This window comes from Phyllobates terribilis, unplaced genomic scaffold (genome assembly GCF_046119375.1).
Source record: "Phyllobates terribilis strain yellow unplaced genomic scaffold, ASM4611937v1 Scaffold_1__5_contigs__length_1240528914, whole genome shotgun sequence".
Taxonomy (NCBI): Eukaryota; Metazoa; Chordata; class Amphibia; order Anura; family Dendrobatidae; genus Phyllobates; species Phyllobates terribilis.
Window position 1 is genome coordinate 281,591,093 of NW_027362761.1, and position 20,968 is coordinate 281,612,060.

Here is a 20,968-nt window from a genome sequence, read left to right on the forward strand (position 1 = left end):
AGCGTACGTTCACACCGCATTGTTTTACAGTTGTCAAAAACATCTTTAAATTTGTGTTTTTGGGTCATTTCATGAGTGCATTTTCGCTGGTTTCTTTTTCACCAGGCTTTTTTTAAGTGTAGTTTTTTTGGGGGCTACTTTACGGTCACGTTCTGGAGATTTTTTTTTTTTGTAATTAAAACAATGAGGAAAATGTTAGCTCTTTTTGCAGAAAAAAACACTGACAAAATGCTCAAAAAGGCACCTAGGCATCTTGCTGGTTTTCCCATCTTCCTAGTGGAAAACTACATAAAATTGGACATGTCACTTTCTTTTAAACACTTGGCATCTTTGAAAGCTTGTAGCATTTAAGAGACACTCCAAAACCCGAACATAAACAGCAAGTCGTTTTCCTATACAAATTAATAGGGGCCGTCTCTGATCATTTTGTCTGCGCACCTTCAGGAATTTTTTTTTTTTTTTTAACAGACCCACTCAAAAAAAAATGTAAGGAAAACGACACAGTGTGAACATACCCTTAGTTTATTTTGCTGAATCTTTTTTCTGGTCAGTAAAAAAACACCATAATTTTCATGCATTTTTATAACTTTTCTTTTTACACATGCATTCATTTTTTCCCCAAGAGAAAAGCCTAGGAAAAATGCATGGGAAAATACAAAAGCTAAAATAGTATGTTTGAAAAATTACCAATAACCTAATATAACCACCAAAAGTGAGAAGAAAAGGCTACAAGAAAAATACACTGTTTGTAGTGTTTCACAACTGACTCCCAAACAAAATATGGCCACAATACATTTTTGGGGCATTTTTTTTAAACAAAGTCATTGTGTGAAATCATGAAATCATGCTCAGTAAGAGCAGGTGCAGACGACCCGGTATTCTCTCATCCAAGGGAATTGGATCACACTCTGATCCAATTCTCTCGGATGAGGAGAAGATAGAATTTTTTTTTACCATTCTGTGAGGCGGCAAAAATCAGACAGTACTCAGATGTGATCTGTGTGAAGTCCAATGTTTTCCACGGAAGTTTATTTTAATCAATAGATCTTTGAATAGTAATAATTTCCACAATTGGATGTGATTAAATAAAATGTTCCTGTGCTGAGATAATCTTATAAATGTGCCCCTGCTGTGTACTGTGTAATGGCTGTGTCTGACTGTGCAGAGACCTGGTCTGATCATACCACATCTCCTGGGCAGGGGAGGAAGCAAATGAGTATACAGACATTACAGCACAGGATCACAGCTGATTCTTTCTTTGAAGTAAAACATTGTTTAAAAACAGACAGAAATGTTTTACTTCAAAAGAAAGAATCAGCTGTGATCCCTTGCTGTAATATCTGTATACTCTTTTGCTTCCTCCCCTGTCCAGGAGCTGTGGTATGATCAGAGCAGGTCTCTGCACAGTCAGACGCAGCCATTACACAGTACACAGCAGGGACACATTTATAAGATTATCTCAGCACAGGAACATTTTTTTAAACAAATCCAATTGTGGAAGTTATTATTATTCCAAGATCTATTGATCAAAATTAACTTTCGTTTGTGGGGAAAAAAAAACCTTAAAGAACACAAATGCACAGATTATATTCAACTCATTTTCAAGTACCCTATTAAGTCATTTTGGAGGAATGGAGGATGCAGACGACTCCCTCTCTGGAAGAACTAAACACATCCATGAGTTACAAAGATAGTCCACGGGTTTCAATGGGCACCAGGTGGCACTACAACTAATCACAGGGACTCCCAGGTAAGCCATGTTGCCACATTGAGTATTTGGTCAGTATTTTACATCAGTATTTGCAAGCCAAAACCAGGAGCTGAACAGTCAAAGTATAGTAGAAACACGTCACCACTTCTGGATTTTTCATCCACTCCTGGTTTTGGCTTACAAACACTGAGGTAAATACTGACCAAATACTGAACGTGTGAACGTGGTCTTAAGGTTATGGGCATAAGCATAGCGGAATTTTATCACAGACCGTTCCCAATAGTCAAAGCAGCATTGCTGCTCATACGGCTGTTAAATCAGTGAAAATCACTAATTAAATTAGTTTCTACACAGAAATAAGTAGCCATGCAAAAATTAACCACATGGAAAAGGGTTAAGATATGGTGACGTGAGACAGATAAAGGCTCGCGCAGGATTATCTCACGACGTCTCCCTCCCGGATCTTCCTGTTAGTAAGGTGAGAGGAGGCAGACAGCAGCATCAGGGTGAGGACCGCCATGGGAGCATGTGAGGGCCGAGGACGGGTAACTATCATGCTTGCACAGTTCTTCACCTCAATGGGCGTTTCATTTAGGTCTACTTATGGATGCTGCTTTTTTATATTTGGAGTGGAGGGAAAAATAATAATTTGTGAACTCCAATGGGGACAGTGACCATAATGTCTGTAAAGTGCTGTGGAATTAATGGAGCTATATAAGGGAGTAAAAATAAATAAATAAATACATTTTTAGTTACATTACTGCTAATATTTGCACAAATGTACAGCTTATAAGGCAGAATTGGCGAAAGTTCCCCTTAAAGGGATTGGCCAAAGCGGATATTCAACGTCCACACTTCAGTAAGGCTCCATTGCTTTTCCACAGCCAGAACAATTCAGTATACTACTATTTTATCCTGTGTAAACATATACCCATTGTAAGTCAATGGGATACTACAACCCTAATGGACCCGTTGGAAGCCATGACATCAGCGGAAACGTAATACCGCTCAGTAGATGTATTAACATGACCCACTGCTATCAGTTGTTATAACCTGAAAAATCCATATTTGGTCACACATTTCCGGTATAATCCGGACATATTCGGCATGACTAATACATAAGCGTGTACCGGCACTGCTGCAGTCATCACCAGTGCGAGGAGTTATTCTGATGAATCTGGAAAAAAAAAAGAAAGAAATTAGTCAGAAACCTTAGAGGTGGTTCAGCACTATTTTATCATGTGTTATCAATAGCAGTAGTGAAATACTGGTGGAAGACGTGTGTGTCCCTAAAAAAAAGTGTTTACTTGGCTGCATTAATATCAATCCCCTAATTTATAGCACCATTAAATGTCCTGACTGGTAGTATTCTTCTGTTATTTGGAAATAATCAAAACTGAAAAAAACAATGCAGAGGCCTCTCATACAGCCAAATGAAATCTCCAGCTTTGCACTGAGGAGGGGAAAACAGCCTGAAACCCGTGTCTGAAAATGGAGTTTCTGGTTTGGATCAGTCAAATGGCAAGACTCGTTAAAAGGGTCAATATTGACTTTGAGGATTGCTATATCCAATAGGTGGTGCTAGAGATCCTGTCCTCTTGAACAGTGAAAAACAATGCAGAAATCCATCAGGGACAGTGCTCTCCACCTTTAATGCCAAAATGGTTAGAAGGAAGGAAGCAAGTAGCTAAAAAAGTCATAAAAAGATGGCTATAGTGCTCAACAAGAAAATATTGGGGGAGATTTATCAAGATAAATATGCCTGAATTCTAGCGCAATTTTGCTGAAATAAAAACTCAAAAAGCAGTCTGTTATCACCTGCTCCATAGTTGTGTGTTTTAGACATTTTCTGATTGTGGCTTCACTGAAAGGGGTGTGGCTTAGTGTAAAGGAGGTGTGGCATAATGCAACAAAATTTTGGAGAACATTTTTGGAATAAAGTAAGCTAACATATAGACGTTGTGAAAATGCATTGCAGCACTCTTCATATACATACCATTCACTGATCTAGAATGAAAACAGACATGGCGGAGAGCAAGCAGGGCTGGCAACGCATTTCAAACATCTCAGTAACAACCAGGGGGATTGAAACGTATTGCTTGCTCCCTGCCATATCTATTTTAATGACTTTTATCATGGATCAATAAAGAAGTTAATTTTTTATATGAAAAGTGCTGGAATGCGTACTCACAATTTCTACATGTTTGCTGTTACCTCCCTGACTGGTGGGATACTTTGCACTCATCAAGGTGGTGAAGAGGCTGTATTGAATATTTGGACTCCAATCTTTTGAGGTTTTCCGTCATCTCTAAGGCTACGTGCCCACGATGCAGAAATGCTCCGGATTTTTTCCTGAGCGTTTCTGCATCTCCCTGGCAGAAAAAACGCATGCGGATTGTACATGCGGATTGTACATGGTTTTCCTGTCAGGGACATGCGGATGTGAAGCGTTCTTCACATGCATTTCCGCACGCGGGTTGTCAAGCGCTTTCCAACCGATTTTAGCATCACTTGGAAAGTGCTTGTCAACTTGGTCACACTATATAAATCCATGCAAACGGCATAGATTTATATAGTGTGACCGTAAAGAATGGTAAAAAATAAATATATACTTACCTTCTGATGGCCCCCGCAGTCTTTATTCGCTCAGTCCTGGCTTGCCGGCAGCTCGCGGTACACTGAAGGACTTGCCGTCACATGACTAAATGACGTCAGTGCAGGTCCTTCAGTCCACCGCGATCTGCCGGCATGGGAGGACGAGCGCAGCAGGGGCCATCAGAAGGTAAGTATAATATTTATTTTATTCTTTTTTTTTACAGGTTCTATGGTACCCGGGTCCAGAGGAGAATCTCCTGTCCTCCACACCCGGGTACCATCCGCACATTGAAACGTTTGGATTCCACATGTACAGATCCAGTGATGCGTATTCCATGCGTTCCAATGCAAGTCGATGGCTGCGAAAACGCAGCACTTCCGCAAAATAATTGCTAGTGCTGCGTTTTTTTCCGCAATGATAACCCGCAGCGGAGATTTCCACAGCATGTGCACAGCACATGCGGATTATCATTGGGGAACATGGCAGGCCTTCTACCATGCATTTTTTAAGCATTTGTGCAGCGTTTTTGCTGCTGCGGAAACGCTTAAAAAACGCATCGTTGGCACACAGCCTAAGCCAATAAATAGGTGATGGAAACTTAGATGAGACGCTCTAAACACCAGATTTATCAAGCAGCATGGAGCACTGTGATAAATCTGATGTCTATTATGATGGTCTAGTCTAAGTTTTCATTGTATAAGACTTAGACAGTATTGATTGATAATGTTTGGAAGGAAATGTGGCCACTGATAATACTAGTTGAATAGGTACAGTGTTAAAAAACTAAACATGTGGTCGCCGATACCCTTACATTTGTTTTTTGTGATGATATGATATGGTATGTGGTTATCATTTTGTGTATATTTAGGTTTTACTGATTTTCATAGTGTTCTCTTGTTGCTATGTGTCCCTCTAATGTTGACTTCTCTTGTAGGATGGGTTGATATTGGTTAATTGATGAATAGCTGTTATTTATCACCTGATATCAGCTCCCACAGCTTATTGTACTGTTATCTGTGCACAGGGTCAGTGAATAATGCTGTTTGCTAATATGCTAATGACATATTGAACCAGGCTAGCTTGTTGATTTTGTAAAGCAATGGAAGGACCAACAATGCCACCTTCCCCCACTGCCCCTGTGAATGAGGAGAGGGACTTTTAAATATCACAGCCAGGAGAGACAAGAGAGTCAGATTCTGTGTGGGACAATGAGGACAGCATGTCAGAGAGAATGGGAGAAACCTGGATGACTTTGAAAATACTGCTGGTGGAATATATACAGAGAAGCATATGGACTATTTTATCCTCTGTCTGCTGGATTGTTGGACTCTCATCTCCCGGGACATTTCTCCCGTTACCAGACTGCATTTGTATTTCTGGATTATATTATCCTCTGTGTGGTGGATTGTATATGGACCTTTCAGTTTTGCCTATAATAAAGGTCTTGGAATTGTTCAATCTTCTCTTGCTCTGTTGATTGTGTGATGTTGGAGAAGGACCCCGTGACACAAGTGCATTTGTTTTTTGACTCTTGTTTTTTTTTCTAATATTTAAGAGAGTGAAACAACAACGGATGGGCACACTGGGATACTATTACGCTTAGATCCATAGAATTTGCAGAAGAATATTAATCGCCGTCACTTAGAGTATATAAAGAAGGCTAACCTGGATAAACCCTTTCAGGCTGCTTGGCGTTTTAAAGTCACCCTTTAAGACCTGAAAAATATCAAGCATTGGGGTAATTGTTAATGAGACTTGCGAATGTACAAAATGAATGAAAATAAAGATTTTATAATGTACAATGCATAAAAACTCGCTGCATAAGGTGAGAAGCATTTCTATAGGTAGTCACACTTGTCACCAGCTAATTGGGTAAGGCCTGGGAAATAACCGCTTCACCTGCAAAACCATGCTACCATTAAAATCACACAGTTTAGGGATGAAAAATCTTCTATCCTGAAAAATCACGTGATTGCTTGGTAAACAATGAAAATACAAGGCCGCTCCGCTCAGTCTTACTCATTTCTTCAATCAGCTAAGTTACTTTAATGACCGACACAGTGGATTTTACAGGACTGTACGTGTCTTCATATTATAGACATACTCACTCTGTGGGTGTTGTTGACCACTAGGGCATCTGGACTACCATATTTTGGCGGGTTTGCAAAAGGATCATACCCTAGTCGAGCAAGCATTGGAGCCACACGAGGCATGTCCTCTATTATATCTGCTGGAAGCTTTCCAACCCACTTTGTCAAGGCCTCAAGATTCACAGGTTTCATTACTTGGTCTGTTGACTTTTCAGTTCTGAAAATAAAAAAAATAAAAAAGTCCAGGCAAAGAGACGTTTTGGAAAAAAAAGACTGAGAAAACCAAACATGATAGTGAGTCAATGACCCATTTCCGACTGAGCTGGAATAATGACCAGAACAAACCACATTATAGGGATTTACAAAACTTCAGTCCGTAACTGACAACTGGATTCTTGGGAATGTAATGACCACCAAAATTTTCAATAGGCTTACGTTCTTGGTGGGAAGTTCAGTAAATGTGGCTGAGGAATTCTATAGGCAACATTTTCAGGCTCTGTAAATCAGCTGTTGTATGAATAAAGCCTTAAAAGTGGCATTCCTGAAAGTAGACGTTATCAGAACAGAGCGACAGTGCGCATGTGTGATATCCCATCCATCCATTCACTAAGCGACAGCCATAGAAAGCAGAGGGCATCGCTCAGTCAGTCCCACTGGAAATAATGGAGCAGCGGTAATGCTTATAATGGGGATAAAAGGAGCTCCGTTCTGGATGTGGACCCCCATGATCTAGAAATGGATAATATTTAACTTCTTCCTACCCCTTTAATAGTGACCACACATTTATTCTCAAGCTTACTAGCAGGAACGATAGAGCTGAGGTCCATAGAGAAACGTTTTGCTATGGGGCCATTAACCCTGTTCATGTATTAAAAGGGATCCGTCATCTTATTCTGCTCAATATATGGGAAGCATATAAAAGGGACAGAACAATGGTCCTATTAGCCCAAATTGCACATAAATGTTGTGCCCTTTAGCTACTAGAGGCAAGGGGAGCTCTCCTCTTATGAATATAGGAGTCATAACTATGGAGTTCACTGTATTCTTTCATAGACTATGATAAAGTAAATCAGCAGAATATCCTAGTCTAGATAGAATTGTAGCAAACCCCCAGCTACGAGAATGAATGGGCCTCTATACTTGATCTGCCTGTAGATGTGAACATACATGACAGCATGCAGTGGTCTTGAAGGTGTTGACAGAAAAATATAGCGCTTAAAAGGGTGGTCCACTACTAGGACAACCCCTTCTTGAACTAAATGTTTGGCCCAGATTAAAAAAAAACAAAAACAAAACTATACTCACTTCCCGTGCGGGCTCCGTTCCAGCGGTGTCAGCACTCGCAGTCCTGGGGCTGTGATGCAGTGGAATGTCACATGATGCCCGGCGCCCAATCAGCGCTGGCGTCACCGTCTCTGCCGTACAGATTGAACACGGAGAGGAGGTCAGAGATCAGCTGCAGCCCGGACTTCCTCTTCATGTTCAGGCGGAGACAGTGACGCCAGCGCTGATCGGGTGCCGGGCACTACGTGTCATTCCACCGCACCAGAGTTCCAGGACTGCGAGTGCTGGAAAGACGCCAGAACAGGAGACAAGTATAGGCTTTTTTATTTTAGTTCAAGAAGGGGTTGTCCTAGTAGTAGACAACCCCTTTAAGCTAAATTTACATATATCAATCCCGATTTTTTTTCATCTGTGATTATTACATTAATTTGCAACTTTTGCGAGACAATAACCTAGGAAAAGCACCTTCATTAATTCAGGGGCTTGTTTTACTAGATGAAAGAATTATTCATTGTTAAATGGTGCCTATCATCAGAAAAGCCACTAGCCGCAGGCACACAAATAGTAACAAACAGTAATCATAATGGCCACTAGGTGTCAGCATTAACCACATGTGCACATGAGTTAGAGCACGGCGCTTTTCAGCATTGCTGGTGAAAGTAGAAAGAAGTTGAAACTTGACGCTAGCAGATGCATCACATTTCCAATGGCAGCACTCACTTAGAGAGGGATACTCCTCCTGGTTTTCCAATCAGTTCCTCGTGATGAAGCACTGCATCATTCCATTGGATGCCCAGAAACTCTATAATAGCGTGCATGGTTTGTTTGGGATGCAGAACTAGCTGCTCATAGTACACCGGCAGGCACTTGTGCTCTCCGATCTCCAAGCACTGCGCATACATGATCTCGATCGCCTTGTTCCATTTGGTCAGGCAGTCTCTGTAGCTGTTGAGATCGAAGCCGGCTATAGTTATCTTCCTGGTGATCATGGAATGTACAGACGCACGTCCATCTCGAATCATTAGAAGAAACTTGGAATTTGGGAACAGTTTGGAGAGGTAAACTGATGATTTCAGAGTAAAGGGATCCTTATTACACAACAGTTTGGCAGGTTCTCCATGTTTGGCAATGATTTCTAGTATAAAGGCCTGCACGGCGGCATCCATGACCCCGTCAGTTACTCCGGCCTCATCAAGACGCAGCTTTTCACTGCCAGATTTTGACCAAGCTTGGCGCATTGCTAAAATCCGGGGAATAATCCGTGTCTCTTCTCCACAGCGGACGTCCGGATGAGCGTCCAGCATGGCTCTCATTAATGTAGTACCGCTCCTCGGCACTCCTCCTATAAATATAAGTGGCATGTCTTTACTGTATCTGTACTCTATGTTGTTGGCGTCCATCATTACAAGTTCTTCACTTTCTGGCTTCATGACGCCCCGATTTTTTCTACCATATCCTTCATCTAGAATCTGCTGGCATTCCAGCATTTGTTGTCCAAGATGGACTGCCACGGCGACCAAGGCAATGAAGCCAAACACCAGCAGCACCTTCCTCACCGTGAAGCGCATTCTTACTGGTCACCATGCGGAAACAAGTACTGCAGGGGGTAAACTAATATGGTAATGCTTCCATAGGGACCCTGGAGAAGAGGGAAATATAAAGCAGAACATATTAAATTAGATCAAAATTCAGATCTTGCTCAGGATTGGTTATCTACCTTTGGGTGCAGTACCACATAATGCCACAAGGTGACAGTGTTTTGCTCCAACTTTCAATTGCCTAAATAACGTTTTAACATCAGCTATTCCTTATCCTCATGTACTAGGACTGTGTATACATGAAAAGATCGACTAGATCACTTTCTATACACAAAGTGGCGCAGTTCTTAAAACAATCTTTTTAGCGAAGCCACTAAATATATGAGTGTAATCGAGTCAGCATCATGACTCAGGGGTTAGCACTGTTTGTTTTCAGCGCTGGAGTCCTGGGTTCAAATCCCACCAAGGACAACACCTGAAAAGAGTTTGTATATTCTCATATTTGCGTGGGTTTCTTCTGGCCCCCTCTGACACGTCAGACATACTGATGGGAAATTTAGATTGTGGGCCCCAATGATGATTGGAGGACGATGTCTGTGGAATATGATGGTGCTATATAAACCAGCATAATAAATAAGACTGGTCAGTCCTATATGTTACCACGCAGTTTCCACTTATTCACAGATATTAAAGTCAAGCACTTCACGTTCTCATCTGCAGCACGCTCTAAAAATTACTTGAAAGTGGTTATCAGATACCTATAATGCCCTCTATAAAAATATTTATCTTTATGCCCTAACCACTATTGTAATTAGCCTTATTATAAAATTCCCTACAATTCTCCCTATACTGTTAATCCTTATGTTTTTTTCTTTACTTTTTCTATATTTTTTATTTTACTAACTTATATAACACCATTAATTCCACAGTGCGTTACAGACATTAGCTTCCATCACTACCCTCAAATGAATCCACATCTTATTTCAGGGAGCAGAGGTGACCGTATCCAAAGCAATGACGGTGGCAATGACTTAAGATATGCGTGGCGGCCACTACTTCTCCATCACCCCCTGAAACAGATCATCATCAAGGGACGGCAAGGACGAATGACATCCTATTACAGGAGGGATGGAAAGAGGGGTGATAACGTTTCGAGGAAGTGACTGTAGGGGCATCTTCTGGTGACGATCCGTTTGAGACTCCCCTCAAACCAAACATCACATGAAGAAAAAAGCAGATATAGGGTTTAGCAGGAGAGCTAGAATACCAGGGAGTTTTATAATAAAGCAAATTAAAAAGTGGTTAGGGCTTAAAGATTGATATTTATAAAAGGGAATTCTAGGTATCAGACAACCCCTTTAAAAAAGTGAGTTGCAGGGATTTCCAGCTTCCCTGAAATCCCAGAAGCAGACTACATTATTGTACCTCTTGGTACAACCCGTCATTGTACAACAATTCCATTAATGTCATTATGGGCTCAGGTAAAGGAAGGTTTTCAAATATTAAAGGAAATATATTTCAGTAGGATCAACCCTCCTAAGCCATCTATAAGGGCATGCAGGTCATAGGAAGCTGAATTATGGGATACCTTGATATCTGTGATCCAATGTCTCATTCCAGAAAAAAACACGTTTTTTTTTTTCTTAATATGTAAATGAACTGTTGTGATCACTGGGCTGGACAAAGATCTCTGGAGAATCTGCCTCCAGGGCTTATTTTGAATTAAATGGGCCGTTACCTGTGAGACCTGTAGATCAGGAGAGCAGACTGTCAGTCATTACATATCACACACTTTTTTCATTTAAAGGGGTACTCCGGGGAGATTAAAAAAAATTCTACTGTCCCTGCCCTCAAACTATAAAGATGAGATGCCCAGTGCACTTATATTATCTTTATAATACTTGTAATTAAGAGTGACAGCAGCTGCTACTCACTGTTTCCCCCCTCCTGTCTGGGACACTAGGTCACACACCAGTGAGCAGCTCCCCCTGTGAGTTACAGCCAGCCTTAAGGCCCCGTCACACATAACGAGATCGCTAGCGAAATCGCTAATGAGTCACGGTTTTGGTGACGCAATAGCGATCTCGCTAGCGAGCTCGTCATGTGTGACAGGTAGCAACGATCAGGCCCCTGCTGTGAGATCGCTGATCGTTACAAAGCTTCCTGGACCATTCCTGGGTCGTTGCTCTCCAGCAGGGCAGTGTGCATCGCTGTATTTGACACCTTATCAACGACCTCGTTAGCAATTCAGAACTGAGACATGTAGGCGTGCATAAATTGGACTTTTCTGCGCTCCTCGTTTCCGATTGGTGGTCGCTACTGCGTCCTTGTTTTTTTCAGATCCCACCAGCGTTCTCCGGCTGTGACTCTAGTTTGAAGAAATCAGGCATCTTTAGCGAGGTAAGTATTGTTTGGGGTCTCAAATGAGTTTCCATTTTTAATGGACACGAAGTGGAGATCCCATCTGACCGGAGACGCAGTGTTAAACCAAGGCCACCCAATCAGAATGTAGTAGCGTTCTCCAATTGAAGAGGAGGGGGGCACGGAAAAGTAATTTTATGTACGCCTTTCTGACACAGTACAGTCCCTATCAAGGTGTGGATCGTTGAAATAGCTGCTGTGTGAAAGCGTCCCAACGACCGCCGAGATCGTTGGTTAGATCGCTGGGGCGGCCGAGATCGTTGGGAAGTTCTGCACGTTTGACATCTCCCCAGCGATCCCAAAACCGTGACGCAATAACGATCTCGCTAGCGATCTCGTTATGTGTGACAGGGCCTTTAGGAGAGGGGGTGTCGCCATGCTCCCTGTTCTCTGCAAAGAAACAGCTATTATCAGGAGACTGGCTGATAGTAACAGCATGGAGCTGTACACTGGTGTAAAAAGCTTATGTCACACCAGCCTCCTTGTCTGCAGTCCAGTCGGAGGGGGCGTGTCCTGTTCCTGGCCCACGCCCTCTTATGTAGGACTGCAGACAAGGAGACATTATCAGAAGGCTGGCCTGACAGGAACTGCTCCCCCCAAGACTGAGGGGTGAGCAGTGAGGAGCAGCTCCTGTCACACTGAAATACAAGTATTTTAAAGATCATAGAAGTGCACCTGGCATCTCACCTTCATAGTTTTTGAGGGCAGGGACAGTACAAAAATGTTTTATCGCCCTTTAAAATAAGCTTTGGAGGCTATTTCAGAGGAATCCACATTTTTCTTAATAAGACATCAGATTGCAGATATCAAAGTACCATTTTATTCAGCCCCTTATGACCTGCATGCCCATATAGACAGCTTAGGAGGGCTGCATCTACTGATTGATTCCCTCCCTATAGGACATCCATATGTACTAATTGGTAGTACATAAAAATGACAGTACAGGAGTACACCTAATTCTAGGATATTGAAGGCAGTGACTACTAAAAGCCTTCTTACGTCCATGTATGCAAGACTTGGGATAGTTTTTTTTACTAAGTTGCAATGTGTTTTATTGGGTTTGTATTTTTGTGGTATGTTTAGTGCTCAAGGTGTGCAACAATGCAAGGGCAAGCTATGGTTACAGTAACAACAGCAGAGGTGGCACGTGAAGAATGTTTTTGCAGTTGTTTCACAAAGGATTTACAATAAGTGCGCCTTGTAGTCTGATATTTTATGCCCCTTGCCTCCACAGCAAATTCTTGTTTTTGCTCGGTTTTTCCCACCCCTTCTTACAAGAGCCTTAACTTTTTTAATTTTTTCCATTAACAAAACTACGAGGACGTGTTTTTCATTTTTATTTTTAGCGGGACAAGTAGTTGTTCTGAATGACACCAATCAGTTCACCATACAATGTACTGAAAATGGAAGAAAACACGACAAGCACTGAAATGGTGAAAATAAAAAAACTGCATTTTTGTGGTCGCAGCGTTCATTGAGTGGTAAAATTACCTGGCAACATAATTCTTCAGGTCAGTATAATTGCGGTGATAAATGTAGTGCTTTTTTTTTTTTATTTATTCTTTTACAAATTAAAAAAAGTCAAAACTTTGTTATAAAAGAAAAATCAAAGCTATGTGAGGGCATGTTTTTTGAGTGGCAAGCTGACGTTTTTATTAATACCATTTTGGAAAATAAAACAAAAATTTAGGGTGTAATTTTTTGGGGAAGCTGAAGAAACTTATACAGATTATTTTTACTTTAATTATCATTTTACAGTTTACAGTGAATGCAGCTAATGTCTTCATATCACAATTGTGTTCTGTAGACATGGATTACTTATAAATCATAATGATTTATTATGGTTTTCCAATGTGTCCGTAAAAAATATTGCCTGTTCGTGATTTTTTTGATAAGCTGTGTGGAAAAAAAAAAAAAAAAAAGTAAAGTTGGCAATCCTGCCAGCTATGGTCCCCGGAAGGATCTTCTAATGCTCCGGCATTTCAGGCAAAAACATACCAGACAGCGATTGTGCCGTCATGCTCTGATTCATGCTGCCACAGGTGCATGAATGGCGGATAGGTCCCCTTTAATGGTGGTATGCCATACAAGTGTTTTGTTGGTGGAGGAGGGTGCTCATTTTGATCAACTTCTACTAAAATACAAGTATCAGATGAACTTGTTGGCAGTAAAGATCTTTTTATAAAATCTGAAAGTGAGTTAATTATTAATGGTACAGCAATGGATTATCCATTTACAATATCAAATATTTATACCAACCCTGCTGTAATATCAGACCATATTACGGAGGATAAACCCACCTATCCATGGTGTAATCATCTTATGATGTCAGCTTCCTCTGTTTATAATGGTCCATTCTGAAAGAGAAAGAGAGAACATCATTTCCAATGCTATTAGAGACCAAAGAAAAAAAGAGCCCCCCAACCCAAATACTTCATCCTATTGGAACGTAATTCATTTATGAAGAATGCATATACAGGTTCATACAAACGCACTTCATTATACACACGGCCCTGTAGATGGATAAACCTTGGGGGTAAATCATCTCATGGGATCATTAGCTTTTAAATAAACTGTTTGGTAGGAGAAGAATGGGAAACTCGCATCCAGGGCTGTGGAGTTGGAGTCGGTGCCCATTTTGGTGGAGTCAGTATAAAATGGACAGACTCCTAAAATATATAATAAATTGGGTACAGTGCAGGATGTGCTGTAAATGTCTTCATAAGAATTTGGGAAAGTTATGAAATGTCCTATAAATGTCTGTTCTATTCCTGATCTAAGGATCTAGGCTTTTAGTTGAGCTGAATCTGTGCTGCACTTTATGTACACGCTCAGTAGTGAGGTCGTGCTGTGGAGTCAGGAGTCAGGGAAAGTGAGAAGTTAGAGGTTTAGCTTAGTGACTCCACAGCACTGCATCCATTATTTTTTTTCCCCTCATATGACAAAAACTGTGACACGGTGACACGCTAATGGTAAAAACGGATTCACGGACCAAAAATGGATGAAAATCAGATCTAGAAAGTGATGAAAACTTGTCCTTTATTATCTTGCTACTCACAGTGTTAGGCATTTTGCAGGTCCATTTTTCAGATACAAGTCCTACTCGTGTTTTAACGGATAAAATATGTAACCACTATAGTCAATGAGGTCATGTTTTTTGTGGACCAAGTCATGACTTTTTTATTCTATAACACAAAAAAACAAATGTGTGAAAGATGCCTGAAAGGATATCAGTCACCAAGTTTTTGTCGACTAATCTGAGAGCATACTATAGAGATGGAGACCCTGATTCCAGCAATGTGTCACTTAATGGGCTGCTTGCGATACTTGAGTAAAACAAAATTAAAATCACTGTTTTATCAGCAGCAGATTATCACTAGAAGCCTAGTAAACTAGCAGCCATGTAGTCCTCAATATTCAGGAGCTCTCTATAACCCCGCCACTGACTGACAGCTTTCTGTGTACACTGTGTATAGTCACATAGCTGCAAATCAGTGGTGTGGGCGGGGTTATACAGAGCTCAGCATTCAGGGAACTGCTAGATCGGCAGCAGAGAAAACAATGATTGTATCAAAACTGCAGCAAGCGGCCCGGTAAGTGATACATCACTGGAATCAGGGTCTCTGCCCTTTCATCTTGCTGGTCTCGGATAGCAGTAAAAAAAATGGAAACAGAGAGGGAACTTGATCTTCTCTCCCCACTCCCACAACCAGCTTTGATACCAAAATATATATAACATATATAATATACAGTACAGACCAAAAGTTTGGACACACATTCTCATTTAAAGAAATTTCTGTATTTTCATGACTTTGAAAATTGTACATTCACACTGAAGGCATCAAAACTATGAATTAACACACGTGGAATTATATTCTTAACAAAAAAGTGTGAAACAACTGAAAATATGTATTATATTCTAGGTTCTTCAAAGTAGCCACCTGTTGCTTTGATGACTGCTTTGCACACTCTTGGCATTCTCTTGATGAGCTTCAAGCTTCACTCCTGGCACAAAAATTTAAGCAGTTCTTCTTTGTTTGATGGTTTGTGACTATCCATCTTCCTCTTGATTACATTCCAGAGGTTTTCAATGGGGTTCAGGTCTGGAGATTGGGCTGGCCATGACAGGGTCTTGATGTGGTGCTCCTTCATCCACACATTGATTGACCTAGCTGTGTGGCATGGGGCATTGTCCTGCTGGAAAAAACAGTCCTCAGAGTTGGGGAACATTGCCTGAGCAGAAGGAAGCAAGTGTTTTTCAAGGATAACCTTGTATGCAGCTTGATTCATACGTCCTTCGCAAAGATTAACCGGCCCAATTCCAGCCTTGCAGAAGCATCCCCAGATCATCACCGATCCTCCACCAAATTTCACAGTGGGTGCAAGACACTGTGGCTTGTATGCCTCTTCAGGTCTCAGTCTAACCATTAGACGACCAGGTGTTGGGCAAAGCTGAAAATTACTCATCAGAGAAGATTACCTTACTCCAGTCCTCAATGGTCCAATCCTTATGGTCTTTGGCAAGCTTCAGCCTGGCTCTCCTATGCTTCTCATTGATGAAAGGCTTTTTTCTAGCTTTACATGACTTGCGGCCTGCCTCTAGGAGGCACTTCACCCCAGCTGCCATTTGCCATTCCTTTTGTAGGTCACTTGATGTCATCCTGCGGTTGCCGAGTGACATTCGAATAAGATGACAGTCATCCCGGTCAGTGGAGAGTCTCTTTCGCCCTCTGCCGGTCTGTAGCTTTGTTGTCCCCAATGTCTGCTGCTTGACCTTGTTGTAATGGACTGCAGTCTTCGAAATTTTAAGGATGGAGGCAACATGACGCTCACTGTATCCCTCTGCTGGTAAAGCCAGAATTAAGCCCTTCTTTTCCTCTCTCAAGATTTTTCTTTTCAACTCCTTTGGCATGGTTAAAAGTTATTTTTTTATTCAAATTACTTTTGGGCTATTCCTAGCACTTGTTTTTCCATCCAGCTTGTCTTATTGCAAGAGGATTCTGAAGACCACAGCAGTGTTTTTTATACTTTCCCTCGTAACATAAGACTTGGTTCAGGTGATCACCTAATCAGAAGCACATTAAGTAGAATGAGGTGGACTTTGGTTGGAATTCAACTGACACTGGAATGGAATGGCTGTCAGACATGTAAAGATGGTGATTTTTTTGAAAACTATGCAGTTGTCTCTTAATTCTTGCCAGAGCTGTATATAGTGCTCAGCGTAAGCGAGTTCACCCACCTTGTATTCTCAGTACGTTATGTATACAGCACTCAGCGTAAGCGAGTACACCCCCCCCCTGTATTCACATTATACATACAGCGCTCAGCGTAAGCAAGTACACCCCCTGTATTCTCAGTACGTTATACATACAGCTCTCAGCGTAAGCAAGTACACCCCCCCCTGTATTCACATTATACATACAGCGCTCAGCGTAAGCAAGTACACCCCCTGTATTCTCAGTACGTTATACATACAGCATTCAGCATAAGTGAGTACACCTCCCTGTATTCTCAGTACATTATATATACAGCACTCAGCGTCAGTGAGTACATCCCCCCGTATTCTCAGTACGTTATATAGACAGCGCCCAGCGTGAGTACACCCCCCTATATTCTCATTACGTTATATATATATATATATATATATATATATACACACACAGCTCTCAGAGTAAGCGAGTACACCCCTCCTGTATTCTCAGTACGTTCTATACACAGCGCTCAGCGCGAGTACACCCCCGGTATTTTCACTGTTATATATACAGCGTTCAGCGTAAGCGAGTACGCCCCCCTGTATTCTCAGTACATTATATATACAGTGCTCAGCGTAAGCGAGTACACCCCCTGTATTCTCAGTACATTATACATAACAGCGCTCAGCTTGAGTACACAGCAGTCTGTATTCTCAGTACATCTTATATATGCTGGATGGGATGGGTGGCGCCTGTGCAGTGAGGCACCGGAGTCAGCACGTGTGCATATCGCACTACGGCGCCATTTTATTCAAGACACTGTATAGGCGAATTCGCAGACAGTGTCTTTAAAAAAATGGTGCAGGATAGCGCACATGCTGGCTCTGGCGCCATTAATACAATTAAAAATGTACCAATAAAAAAATGCTCGCCACCCGGGGCGTAGAACGGGTTCAATAGCTAGTATCATATAATCTCACACGACAGCAAATCAGTCTGCTCTGTATCACCAACAAGTGAGGACTACACAAGGAAAGGAGTGGAAATGTCACGCTAGGGTGTCAAGTACAAGTTAGACAAGTCATCTAACACCATGAATGTGTACACAGCACAAGTCATAGCTATTCCCAAATAACTGCAGGTACAGAGATGTAAAATGTATCACTTAACCGAACTGCAAACTTCCTGAAAGTTCAACATTACGGCAAAGAGAAAAAAAGTCTGTCCAAAGCACTTGCACTGAATGGACATGTCCAGCAGCACCTGACTTCTGTACAGGGGAGTCTGTCTTATTTATCACTGTTAGGTAGCCTTAGATATGAAAATAAGAAAAAATAACAGGTCTCCAAAAGCCTGAAAATGACAAAGTCAAGCACACTACGACTCCCTGAGGGACGTCATTTCAGCAGAGGAACAGAAGTTCTTCTCAGATCTGAACTTTGCTGAATAACGACACAGAAAAACTATCGGAATAAAATATTATAAATACACACAAGTACACAGACAATATATATTTTTTCCACTCCACAAAGAATTCCTTGACTTTTTTCACCAATTGTTTGCAGCATGCTACAGAAGAGCATTATATAAGCCCTTTGTTGAATAGTTTGTGGATTGCAGTTACAACACGAGAATCATCCCGGAGCCAAAATTCCCACCTGCACATCACATGGAGCGGAGCGCTCTCCATAATGCGGCACTGCAGAATATTACTACAGATATTGCTTCCAGCTGCTCAGGGCTGAGACTAAATATAGTTCCTTCTTCATTGCATTGTTACACTGGAGGACGTGGAAGTTTATAACACTACATGACAGAAGATTGTTATTTCACTATACAGGCCACTATTGTCAACTAAATGTACTGGAGATATAAGAAGGCTGCGAACATGAGTCATAACAGCAAGCGCATACTAAGGCACACCAAGCACAAACACTACTTACAGTGCAAGAATGATCAGTACTACATATTATACTCCTATATAATCTACTATCAAATGTTCATTTAGAACTAATCTCTTCTAACTGCATTTCATCATATTTTACATTTTTCCCCCTTTGATGGAATGCCTTATTAGCAATCGTTTAAATCAAATTTGTATTGCAGATTAAAAATTATACATTTATTTTTTTTAAATTGAGTTTTTTTTTGTTTTTTTTATATGTCTACATTAAAAAAACAAGTCTTGCAATTTTCTCAATGGCCACTGAACCTAATTCTAGACTTGCTTTGTGTTCTTTACAGAAGACTTTTCAGAAGTCATCACATGCAGCGTTACCATGAAAGGTAACAAATCTACAGTGTATCAAGTGACAACACAGGATCCACTATTCACAATAGGCGATGTCACAACTCACCTCCTCCCCCTCCCTTCACAATAACTTTTGTCCTGAATAGTCCACACACCTAAGTAGGTCCTGAGCCAGTCTATTGCTATTAGGGCTCATACCCGTCCGCTGCAGCCTATACTGTGCCCGCTACTAAAGAAAATTAATAGTCACTGCTCCCCACGCCCATGGGACTGCGTGCGTGTGGAGCAGTGACCATTCATTCTCCCTAATAGCGCGCACACTTTAGCTGCAGCCTGCGCTCGGCGGTCAGTGTGCCCGCTATTAAAGTCCATGAATAATCACCACTCCCACGGGTGTGGTGAATATGCATGGCATTTAATAGCGGGCACGCAGACAGCCGGGCGCAGCAGGAACCGCGCTGCGGCTACAGTGTGCGTTATTAGGGAGAATGAATGGTCACTGCTCCCCACGCACGCAATCCCGGCGTGGGGAGCAGTGACCATTCCGGCACAGAGCGGGACACCGTGCTGGAGGAGAGAGGAGGTGAGTATAATTGTTTATTTTTTTTTTTCTGTGCAGCGCGACGGGGATCAGGGGGTGCCAAGCATACCAGGATGAGGGGGGCCATACATACAGGGATGAGGGGAGCCATACATACAGGGATGAGGGGAGCCATACATACAGGGATGAGGGGAGCCATACATACAGGGATGAGGGGAGCCATACATACAGGGATGAGGGGAGCCATACATACAGGGATGAGGGGAGCCATACATACAGGGATGAGGGGAGCCATACATACAGGGATGAGGAATGAAGGTTCCATACATACCAGGATAAGTGCGAGGAGGGGGGGGGGCATACATACCAGGAAGAGGGATGAGGGGGGCCATGCATACTAGGATGGTGGATTGGGGTGCCATGCATATCGGGATGGGGTTGAGGGCCACGTATAACAGGAAGGAGGGGGCCATATATACCAGGATGGGGGATATTAACAGAATTGGGGGACATTACCCATATAACTGTCAGCAGAAGACCCCCTCCTCCTTAACAGTGCATCATGACCACATTTTTTGCTTATTTTTTTTTTCTATTTTCCGCCTCTAAAACCTAGGTGCGTCTTATAGCCCAAAAAATATGGTATATTGTCCGGTCTAAAATGAAAACGTTTGATTCCCCCCCTTTCCTCAGGACACACACTGTGCACTGTGAGGATTTACCGGTTTCTGAGATATTGCAGAATTTACAATAGATATCATATGATATCATAGATGTAATGTAAGTAGTAAGTGAAATCTTTGACCTTGTACTATATCTATATTCCTTATCTGTGCATTATGAATTTTGGTATGTGTTAAAGGGGCCAGACATTCTTTCGCCCGGGGCCCACAAAAACCTGGAGCCGGCCCTGCTCAAAAGGCTTCCAGTGCAGCATGGATCCGTGAATTAAACATGTGGACTATATTATGTGCATATTATTTGCTTACGTTGTATTGTTAACTTGTGAATCCTACAGAGCTAATTTAAAAAGTCTATTCAGTGTTACTTGTGAAGATTAGTTAAGGAGACTGCTAACCCACAACTTCCTGCACGTTCATCGGTCCCTGCACAGCTGCACAAGACATGGGCTCCGCTGCTTGAAAATAGATTCTAGCTAGCGTGAAACCCCACAAGAAAGCTCAAAAGTTAGAATAAAGTGTGAACACTAACCCCACCAACAATGGCGCATCTATGCGGTACCGTGTATTGGCTTGTGCTGTTTTTGTAGTCAGGGTAGTTTTATCTAAACACATCATTGTCTGGGTGTAACTTTTTTTTTATTTTCTTAATCACTAACAGCAT

General features: G+C 41.7%; 1 protein-coding gene across 1 annotated transcript in view; it reads right to left on the bottom strand.

Moving 5' to 3' along the window:
- Positions 1 to 20,968, bottom strand: part of TPST2 (tyrosylprotein sulfotransferase 2) — a 54,941-nt gene that overhangs the window by 700 nt on the left and 33,273 nt on the right. Inside the window, exons 2-6 of the mRNA XM_073673108.1 lie at positions 13,941 to 13,997; positions 8,402 to 9,320; positions 6,416 to 6,614; positions 5,973 to 6,023; positions 2,842 to 2,888 (exon numbers count right to left, since the gene is read on the bottom strand). Coding sequence (XP_073529209.1) covers positions 2,859 to 2,888; positions 5,973 to 6,023; positions 6,416 to 6,614; positions 8,402 to 9,249 — 1,128 coding nt within the window. The 5' untranslated portion in view covers positions 9,250 to 9,320; positions 13,941 to 13,997 and the 3' untranslated portion in view covers positions 2,842 to 2,858. The remainder of the gene's footprint in view (positions 1 to 2,841; positions 2,889 to 5,972; positions 6,024 to 6,415; positions 6,615 to 8,401; positions 9,321 to 13,940; positions 13,998 to 20,968) is intronic.